The sequence below is a fragment of the Ictidomys tridecemlineatus genome, chromosome 5, assembly GCF_052094955.1.
Source record: "Ictidomys tridecemlineatus isolate mIctTri1 chromosome 5, mIctTri1.hap1, whole genome shotgun sequence".
NCBI classification, from domain to species: domain Eukaryota; kingdom Metazoa; phylum Chordata; class Mammalia; order Rodentia; family Sciuridae; genus Ictidomys; species Ictidomys tridecemlineatus.
Genome location: NC_135481.1, coordinates 15,594,890 through 15,605,696, shown reverse-complemented (window position 1 = coordinate 15,605,696; position 10,807 = coordinate 15,594,890). Strand labels below are relative to the sequence as shown.

Genomic DNA, 10,807 nt, shown 5'->3' with positions numbered 1-10,807 from the left:
GGGCGGGGCTCAGGCCAGCGTCCCTCTAGCTCGGTCCCTTCCCTGGAGGCCTCTGCAGAGCGAGAATGGGGGCGGGGAGGCCGAGGGGAGAGTAACTGTCAAACCTAGCCGCTTGGCGCCATTATTTAAATGGTACGTGCTTGTCTCGCTGCGGTACGTGCCTGGGGCGGGGCTCCGAGCGCCCGGCGCGGGGCGGAGGCCGGGGGCGGGCCGGGGAGGCAGAGGGGAGGGTCGGGGCGGGGCCAGGCCGGCCAGAGAGGAGGGTCTAGCGGCGGCCCCCGGCGAGGCTCACTGCGCTTGCGCTGACAGACGCAAGATGGCGGACAGTGCGGAACTAAAGGTAAAGCGCAGCTCGAATTCACTTCTAATATTCGGCCGCGGAGACGGCGCCGCTGGTGCTGGGGGGGATGGGTCCGACCCTGGGGGGCCGCTCGGGCCTGGCTCCACCAGGGTCTGGAGTTGTAGGGAGGAGAGGCTCGCCCGGCCCCAGCAGAGGGGGCCTGGCTGCCGCGGGCCGCGGGCCCCGGGTGCCTCGGGGGCGCTGACGGGTCGTCCCCGGCGTGTTATTGTTGTGGGCGCCTCTGGCGGGGGTGGCGGGGGAAGAGAGAGCGGGTCGGGAGGTAGGGGCTGCGACTGTCTCCGCGGCTGGGGCTCCTCACCTTGCAGCCCGCCTCCCCGCCCCCCATGGGGGGCTGGGGGCAGGGTGTTCTCGTTGGGGGGGATTGGGAAAGCTCCCCGCCGCCGCTTCCTCTTCCTCCTTTGCAGTCCCGGGCTCCTGTCAGGAGCTCTTCTTAGACCCCCGGGAACTTGGCTCCGGCCGCCCCGCCCCTCCGTGGATTCCCTGGCGCCCCCGCCCCGGACTTGCCTCTCCCGGCTGCCCGCCTGTCAGGAGGCGCAGGGTTGCCCCGCTAGTGGGAAGCGCGGTCCTGGGGCCACGGGGTGGGGAGGTGGGGGAGAAGCTCCGGTAAAGTTTGGCGAACCTCGGGCCGGCGTTGGGGTTCGGCTGAGGGGTGGCGGGGGAGTCTGCCTGGGTGGGACGTTACTCTTTCTCTTTGATTCCGGACCACCGGGGAGTGGGGAGAAACCCCCTCGATGAGTGTGTATTTGGAAGGAGTAGTGGGTGGTGGGATGCAGCTCCTCTCTCCCTTCTCTTGCTTTGACTGGCGTGGAGGGTGAGAGGAGTCTGGGGGTCTCTGCACACACCATGATGGCGATGCTATAGCTGATGGAGGTGAATGGTTCGTGTTTATATCCCCCCGTTGCCTTTTGTTTGTAGGGACATCTTGCTGGCCATGTTGATTTGAACGAAATTCTCCCCCCCTCATCCTACTTCAACCCCCAATAAATAGAACGTGCCTCCGTTCCTCTCAACTGTACCAATTACTCACGCCTCGCGAAATTAGATGAAAGGGTGCCCCCTTTCCCCCGCTTTTTCTCCCACCCCAATCTTTACCTGATGATGGCTTCTTTACCGAAGCAGATATACCACTACACAAGCAGTTGGGGGAGGGGGTGGAACCCTTATGATTGGATTGTGACAAATGGGGCTCCGCTTGAATAATTTTGGTTTAGTAGCAAGCAGTTCTTAACTAACGCGTATTATTTCGAGGCTCTGAACGCGATATTCCCTTCTCTGTGGCTTCCTGTGTGTGAACCGAGCAGCTGGTTATATCACAGCCCAGAGAATTGACATCTCGGTCAGAGTGGAGATTGGGATATACAATTGTAAATCCTTGGGGATATTTGTAAATTCTTTTTATAGTTAATAAAAATTACTTATTTTTTTCTCCATTGTGGATGAAACAACTTGTAAAACACCAAACACCTGGTTGTTTCTGGAGAGTTTTTCTGTGGAAAAGCCTCATTTGAAAGATCGTTTTCCCTAATAACTTGGGAGCATTAACATTGCGAGATTTGTATATTTGTATATTGGCTTTGAGTGCCATTCTTTTAAAATTTACTTCTAATTACACATTTAAGGCAGAGAAGAACTGGAATGGATGATTTCTTTTTCCTTTCAGTTTGACTTGAAAGGATAAAGCCTCAGGAATTTGACTACTTGGAGATAATTAACCCTTGAAATGAAAAAGTACACAACTTTAAGATATGCGTTTTCTATAGTTTCCCAAAATAGTCACTATGTTGCTGTAATCCTTGCCTTCTAATATTTATTTTGTTTGCAGTCCTTTTGAAATAGCTTATCAGTTCTATTATACATGGACCATAGAGTAAAACTGAAAAGCTTGTGGGGGCTATATTGTGACTCTTGATGATGTCCGAAGAAACTAGTATGGAAGGCACATGCTGGGAGATTTACTTCTTTGTTCTTTCTCATTTTAAGAAAGTGCCTTTGAGGATAGATGAGATCCCTGGTGTGAGTCTTGTTAGGTAAAGTTTTCTCTTTACAAAAATGAGTCCATATCAGATGAACACTAAACACTTGGGGAAATGTTATTTATCTAAAATTGGTGTCCTTTTTTTGCTGTCTCCAAAATCATCTTGAGTTTTTCCAGAGGAGTTTTCAACTTTTATGTTCTTGTTTTATAATTTTTAAAATTATAATAACTGTTTTGACATGTTTGTATGTCATTGTGTGTGACTGAGACCTTGAGGAGCTGTGATGAATTACTTAACTGGTGATAGCTGTGTTAAAAATTTTGCTAATGCTTCATTGTGGTTAAATTTACCGTTCTTTTTTTGGGAGTGGGGGAGGTAAATCTCAGGAGCCAACTATAGTTATTTAAGAATGTGCACATATAATTTTTTGTGTAGTCAAGTTTGGAAGATACTCCTTTTGGAAATATATTTGCAGGGTTTTTTGTTTGTGATTTTTGGAGGTAAATAACATAACACCCTAAAAAGGTAGAAAAAATTCAAAGTAAGAATTAAGAAAAACAGGGCGTGGTTTGTGGCTCTTACCACAGTGGTAGAGCACTTGCCTAGCATGTGTGAGGCACTGGGTTCGATTCCCCAGCACCACATAAACAAAGGTATTGTGTCCATCTATAACTAAAAAAAAAAAAGAAAAAAGAAAAACCTAGATTAGAAAAAATCTAAGTGGAAATACAGTACTTTCAATTGAGAGGCTTTTGATAAATAAGTGACTTTTTTGTTATCCTAGTTCACAGTCCTCATTTAATTTTGCTGTGGATTGTGTTTATAATTATTTTCCACATGGCCCTTTTAGTGAATCCTTTTAAATCTATAAGGAATCTGTTCAAAGATCTAGATGGGAAAAACAGATCTGTATCCCCTGTAGGAATAGTGCAAGCTGCAACACTTCAAGGTACTGCCAATAAAAATTATATTGTGAGTCATACATATCAAAATGAGTACTCTGTGCACATTTGTTTATGAAAAGTTTAATTTTTCATTAAGGATCTACCCATAAAAGACTTTTGTGAGAATATGGAGAGTGAATATTTTATTGTCTTTACCAACTTAAAAGTGGGAGGGTGTGATAGCCAGGTGATGTTGATAGTTAATAATCTGACAGCTTCTTGTAGCTCCTTAAAAGCACTTTTTTTTTTAACAACTGTTTTCTGAATTAAAAATTAAACCAAGTTTTACTGCTATTTTAACACAGAAGAACTGTAGGAGGGAAGATGTTAATCATTTTAATGGAGTAAATAATGAAATTCAATGGGAAGAAAAACCATACTTTTAAAAGTATTTACTTTATAAGCATGTAATTAGATTCTGTTGTCATGTTTTGCCTCTTTGTTTTCAAGAAATAACCACTTAGTTTTGATCTTTGTGGTGTAATTTGTCTGCTTTTATTTCAAATAGAGGCAAGTAGATCAGACAATTTATTCGTAGATTTCATTTTAATCTCCATAACTTGCTTTTGACAAGTGCCACATTTAGATGGCTTTTGTTTTATGTCACTAATTTTGTGAACAGTATTTAAAAACAGTTTATAAAGCACTTTAGTTTTTAAGTATTTCATGTAATTGTTTGAAATACTGCTTTCTTTTCCTCTGTGGTTTTCTCCTGGATGATTGCATTGTCTTTCTCTTCAAAGAGTGTCTTGTAATCCCTGTTGATTGTAGTGGTGCTTAGTGTCGAGTCCATAGCTGATTAACCTTGGGTTTCTCCTGGTGAACTCCATCAACATGCTGCTCCAGCCTTCTTGCTGAGGCTTTTGAGTTCAGTGTAATTTGTACTCTTTCTTGCTGGTAACTAGGGATAAGAAAATAAATGGCTCATGTTTGTAGTGGGAACTGGGAAGAAATATCTAAGTCTTAGAAAAACTGAATGTTTATGATGAGACGTAGCCTTTCAAAACAACAGCAACAAAAAAACCCTGGTTTATTACTTCATGAAATTGATTGTTGTGTTTTCTGAAGTTTTTGGCTCTGCCATTAAGCATCTTTTTTTTTTAATGTTTGAATAATATCTTACTTAAATGGTACTTTTTAGTTCATAATGTGTCACATTATCTCTGATCTTTCCAACAGTTCTTTTAGATAGGAAAGGCAAGTAATAACTTCTTTTTATAGATAAAGTGGGTCTAAAAAGGGTAAGTGACTAATGCAAGGTCATACAGATAAAAGTGACAGAGATTTGAACCTAGGTTTTGTAGTTTCAGAACTCTTTTGTAGGCCTCCTTAAAGGTGGCAAGACTGTCCTGGAGTCCTCTAGAATGCCTAGTTCATAAAGAATTCTAGTTATGGTATTGTTAATGTTTTCTCTCTTGCTCTTATGTCACAGTATTTTTGGCTACTCCTTAGGCTTTGGCAGCTTTCTTGCAAAAAGTTTGGAGTATGTTAGTTGAAATCATATGTATTAATTTTTTTAATATTTATTTATTTTTTAGTTTTCGGTGGACACAATATCTTTATTTTTTATTTTTATGTGGTGCTGAGGATCAAATCCAGCGCCCCGGGCATGCCAGGCAAGTGCATTACCATTGAGCCACATCCCCAGCCCCATGTGTTAATTTTTTTTAATATTTATTTTTTAGCTGTAAGAGGACACAATACTTTATTATTTTATGTAGTGTTGAGGATCGAACCCACAGCCTCATACGTGCTAGGCGAGCGCTCTACCAATGAGATACAACCCCAGCCCATATGTATTTTCAAAAAAATTTATTGCAGAATGTCATAATACCTTTATTTATTTATTTTTATGTGGTGCTAAGGATTGAACCCAGTGCCTCTCACGAGCTAGGCTCATGGTTGTAGTGGGAACTGGGAAGAAATATCTACCTCTACCACTGAGGTACAAACCCGAGTCCAGTGTGTTAATTTTTGCAAATACTGTTTTGCTGGGGAAAATTTCAGAGAATACTGAAAAGTAAGCAGAAAAATAACACCTGTAATTTCAGCACTCAGAAATATTATGGTTAACATCTGGGTATCTATTCATTTACACTTTCTATGACTGTAAGTGTGTATATATTCATCACAGAAAGAGATCACAGTATTTTTTATTTGTAATCTGTTATTTTCATGGCTGCCTTTCCAGGTTAGTAAGTATGAGTCTGTATAATCATTTGAAAGGTTACATTATATTATACTCAATTAGTCTCTATCATGAAACAGATTATTTATATATTTTTGCTATTTTGGGAGGAATACTAGGGAATGAACTCGAGGGCATCTTACATGTTAAGCACATGCTGTACCACTGAGCTACACCCCCAAACCTTTGTTTGCTATTTTGAACAATGTCTTGACAAATGGCCTTGTACAAAACTTTGCAAATGTTTTATATTTATATGCAGACTTTTTTGTGCTTTTGGAGAGCAATACAAATGGTTTTCTGATTCAAGTGTTGTAAGTAAAGTAAAGTAATAATTCTTAGTTCATTAATTGTTTTACCTTTATTCTTTTTTTCTTCTTATTTATTTATTTTTTTGTACTGGAGATTGAACCAGCGGTGCTTTACCACTGAGTTACATTCCCAGTGCTTTTTATTTTTTATTTTGAGGTAAGGTTTCACTATGTTGCTCAGGCTGGCCTGGAACTTTGAATCCTCCTTCCTTAGCCTCTATAGTCGCTCAGACTACAGGTGTACAGGTGTGTGCCATCACGCCTGATTTATTGTTTCTTTTCTATAGTATATCAGATAAGATTAAAAGTTGGCAGAGAGGTTTTACAAAATGTTAGCAAACATTTCTTTTGAATCAGAACATTTGATAAAATATGAAATAGAAAATAATGTGTATAATTTTATTTCAAGTATGTTTTTGGAAATAATAACAATAATCAAATATGGCAAGTTTTGGTGCCTTGTTTAGATGCTTATCAGTTTTTAACTGGCATTTAAAAACTACTGAACATTAGAGAAAGTGGCAGTGAGAATTTGCTCTACTCAACTCATATTTTTTTAATATGAGCAGTGTTGCCATGGTATTAAATTGGTAGGTAACATTGTTTTGAGGAGATGTTATAGAAAGGTTATATAGGCAATGAAAATAGTATTGTGGAAGGATCGATTGATGAAATTAAGGATGTGAAAATGACCATTCTCTAAATTCAAATTGTCAGAATTTGGTATTCAGTTAAATCTGCATTTATTTAATCAATTTTACCATTAGGATTAAAAAAAAAACTTCAGTAGAGAAGTTTTAAAGTACTTAGTTGTATTTTACCATTAATTCAGAACAATATATAGTTTTTTTACCCAATATACAATTTTTTGACTTCCAGATGGTGGGAAAGTGATACTCAGCTAATAGAAACTATACTTCATATTTTGAATTTTGATCTTTTTCTGGGCTAACAGTATGTGATATGGGGAGAGGCAGCAAACCACAGCTCCTAGTCAGCTACCTGTATAAGTGGTAAGAGTGAATCCAATATCCTAGAGTATACTGTGTTGCCAAACTATGATGTTTGGTAAGTTAGGTATAATAAATGTAGTTTTAAGATATTTCCACCTCGATTTAAGGAGATCCTATCTCAAAATAAAACTAAATAAAAAAGGGCTGTGGATGTGGTTCAGTGGTTAATTAAGTGCTTCTTGTTTCAGTCCCTGATACCCCTCCCCCTAAAAAAAAAAAATAGACATTTTCACCTTATGTTAGGTTTATCAGGAGGTAACACCACTATAAGTCAAGGAGTATCTGTTGTTTTAATTATCATTGTACCTTTTGCTATTCTTGTGGTGCATGCCTATATTTCTAGCCCTATAATCCCAGCGGCTAGGGAGGCTGAGGCAGGAGGATCCTGAGTTAAAAGCCAACCTCAGCAGTTTATTGAGGTCCTAACCAACTTAATGAGACCCTGTCTAATAAAATATAGAAAGGGCTAGGGATGTGGCTCAGTGGGTAAGTGCCCTTGGGTTCAATTCCTAGTATGAAAAAAGAAAAAATTGAGGAACTCCTGTTGGTTTTGATTCCCTCTGCTCTTTTTTTTTTTCCTGATTCCCTTTAGGTTTCAGTGGTGTCATAAAAGATAATGGCCTAGAAACTTGCCCTCTGAATTTTCTGGCAAGCCTTCTTTATTCTTTATCATGAATTTCTGAAATTCATCAAAATGAATAAACTATCTTTTTTCCTTTTCTGTTCTTCCTTAGATGAAGCAAACAAAACAAACAACCCTTTTGAACATGAATTAGTAATTGAAACACCAGTAATCTCACAGTACTGTTTGCAAGTGTTCCTATTTTTGAAAACTTCATCACTTCCTTACCTTTCCTGCTATTCTCTGCTTTCAGTTTCTGCCCTTTGGTTGCTATGTTAGTTTCACCCTTCTTTTGTCTGTCATGCCTGTCTGTAAAAACTTTCAGTGGATTTCCATAAAAAAAAAAAAAAAAGACAGTCTTAGTTCTCAGCCTGGTATTCAAGATTTTCTGCTGTCTGACCCCAGTCCACTTTGTGTATATCGTCTCCTCAGCTGTGTAGCAGAAGTTCATAACTTAAAACTTTTTTTCTGTTAGCTATAGTGTTATGGTTTGACACCAATCTATTCTTTTCCATCTCTACCCTTTTGAACATAGTAGGTGTCTAATATCAAATAAATAATGTTTAAGATTTATTTGTCAGGAATGGGGCTAATGCTCGTATCTATGTGAAATATTCTTAGAGTCATATATTCACTCTTTTCAGACTGTTTCTTAGTTAATTTGAATAACATTAAATTCAGGATAGTTTATGAAGGACTTTTGAAGGATATTTTAGATTTACCTTTTACATTCCTTTATGTTTTGTAGATAATAAATGAATATATTTCTCATTTTAATGGTATAGCAGTAAATAGAGTAAAATTTGAAAGACTTTATCATCTTCATTCCCCTTAGAGGCAACCACATTGGTATGTATTTGTCTATTCCTTTTTAAGTGGATGGGGAAGCATAATAAACAGCTTTATTGGGGTATATTCTTGTTGCTATACAGTTCACATTTAAAAGTGTACACTTAAATGAGTTTTGATATATTCACAAAGTTGTATAGCCATTATCATAATCAGTTTCAGACTTTTTTCTCATCTCAAAAAGTAAGGCAGGAGGATTGTGAGTTCAAAGCCAGCTTCAGCGACTTAGACCTTAAGCAACTCAGCAAGACCCCATCTCCAAATAAAATAAGAAAAAGGGCTGGAGATGTTCTCAGTGGTTAAGCGGTCCTGGATTCACTCCCCCTTCTACCCCTCAAAAAAGTAAGCTTACATTTTTCTGCTGTTTCTTCTGTTTCCCCATCTTCCTTCACCCCCAACCCTAGGCATCTGCTAAGCTGTTGTTTTGTCTCAATAGATTTTTCTGCTTTTATATTTTTCTACAAATGAAATCATATAATATGTGGCCTTTTGTGTTTGGCCTTCTATTTTTTTCCTCTACATGGGTATTTAAATATGTATATTTTTATAATATCTGTAATTTATTTATAACATCAGAATAAAACTGGGATCTTTGAAGGAACTCTTATTTGTACATGCCACATAAATATCTTCTAAAAACATAAATGGGATCATACTATACAATTTATTCCTACAGTTTACTTTTTTTACTCAGTAGTGAATGTTGAAGATCTTTCCATGACATGTCCAAAAAATGAGATGGTTTTATTTTTTTTTCCTGGGTACTGGGGATTAAACTCAGGGGTACTTGGCTGCTGAGTCACATCCTCAGCCCTTTTTTGATTTTATTTAGAGACAGGGTCTCACTGAGTTGCTTAGGGCCTTGCTAAATTGCTGAGGTTGGCTTTGAACTTGCAATGCTCCTGAGTCTCTGGGATTACAGGTGTTTGTCACTGTGCCCAGCTGGTTTTATTCTTTTTAATACTGCAGACTATTTTATATGTATGGTTATACAGATTTATTTATTGAAATGACAATATATATGAATGACAGTTCTTGATAGAGTGGGGTTGTAGCTCATTGGTGGAGCACTTGCCTATCATGTGGGAGGCTCTGGTCTCAATGTCCAGAAGTATGCAAAAAAAAAAAAAAGTTTTTTAAGAACTCATTTAATGGTTTTTCTATACTGATTTTTTTTTTTTTGTTTTTTTTGGTTCCAGGGATTGAACCAGGGGCACTTAACCCTGAGTCACATATGCAGCCCTTTTTATATTTTTTATTTAGAGACAAGGTCTAAATTAAAAAGCTATGTTGCTTAGGGCCTTGCTAAATTGCTGAAGGTGGCTTTGAACTCTTGATCCTCCTGCCTTAGCCTCTCCAGCAGCTAGGATTACAGGGGAGTACAACCGTGCTGGGCTGCTATACTGATTTTAAAAAAAACAAAAACAATTTTTTTTTCCCTCCAGTACTGGGGATTGATCCCAGGGGCCCTGTGCAAGCCCCCACTGAGCTACATCCCAGCCCTTGATTTTTATTTTTTATTTTTTCGATGCTGGGGATTAAACCCAAGGCATTATCTATACTAAGCATGTGCTTTACCACTGAGCTATAACCCCTCTCTACCACATTTAATGCAACCTGTACAGTATTAATATTGGAGATTCACTTAAAAATATATATGAAAAACATAAGAGAGAAGGATTGTTTGGCTTGAGGAGAAATGGAATTGTAGGTTCTTTATGGGATTCTGAAGTACACCACCAAAGCAGTTTGGGTTTCTGAATGTGAGCAAGTCTGTTTTTAGTTTCATGGAGTAGAGCTTAAAACAGAATTTAACATGCTACCTTGTGCTTTATAGTGAATTTTAAAGCCTTTTCTTAAAAATAAGACATGCAGGTCTAACCTTAAAGATGAGGAAAATTTCAGAGTATGTATGTATTCACTATTTTCCTTTTTTTAAAAAAAAATTGAAAGTATCCCTTTGAAGAGTAATTTTTTATTTTTGAGATATTTATAATTTTTCTCTTCATTGACACAATAAGTGTAAATGTGGGGTAAACCTTTCCCTCATTTTAAAATTATCATTCTGGTGTATAAGCTTTTATAAGTTACCCAAAGAAAGGTGCCTAGCTCAGAACATGGTTTATAGTATGTATTTGATAATTGATTATTAAGAAGTTTCTGTCACAATTATGTCATTCATTTATAATTTTGAGTGCCTGTTATGTATGAGGTACTAAGCTGTTGGTAGTTTGAAGTATATTACCACATAGGTATGGATATTTATTGAAACACTTGTAATGGAATATTTACTAAAAATTGTCTTTTAAAAGGTGATATAAGTAATGCATCAGTTGTTAGAGTGGTATCTCAAGGTTTGTTTCTCAAATCTCTAGTGGTTCACCAGACTCTGGGGGTCCTTGAGGTCAAAACTATTTTAATACTAATAGTAAGGCATTATTTGCTATATTGACATTTGCAAAATCAATGGTGGGCAAAACTTCTGGTTACTTAGCATGAAGTAAGGCAGGGGTACTGAATTGTACTAATAGTTGTGTTCTCTA

At 38.5% G+C, this 10,807-nt stretch overlaps 1 protein-coding gene across 4 annotated transcripts in view; it reads left to right on the top strand.

Annotated features, from left to right (window-relative positions):
* Positions 1–247: 247 nt before the first annotated feature.
* Pias1 (protein inhibitor of activated STAT 1) overlaps positions 248–10,807 on the top strand; it is a 130,608-nt gene continuing 120,048 nt past the window's right edge. For 2 of the 4 annotated variants that reach the window (XM_078049400.1, XM_078049402.1), the window contains exon 1: positions 302–340. In XM_078049400.1, the coding sequence (XP_077905526.1) occupies positions 317–340 (24 nt within the window). In that variant the 5' untranslated portion in view covers positions 302–316. Of the gene's footprint in view, positions 341–10,807 lie in introns of all 4 variants that reach the window. The other 2 variants (XM_005316729.3, XM_078049403.1) reach the window with 2 other exon arrangements.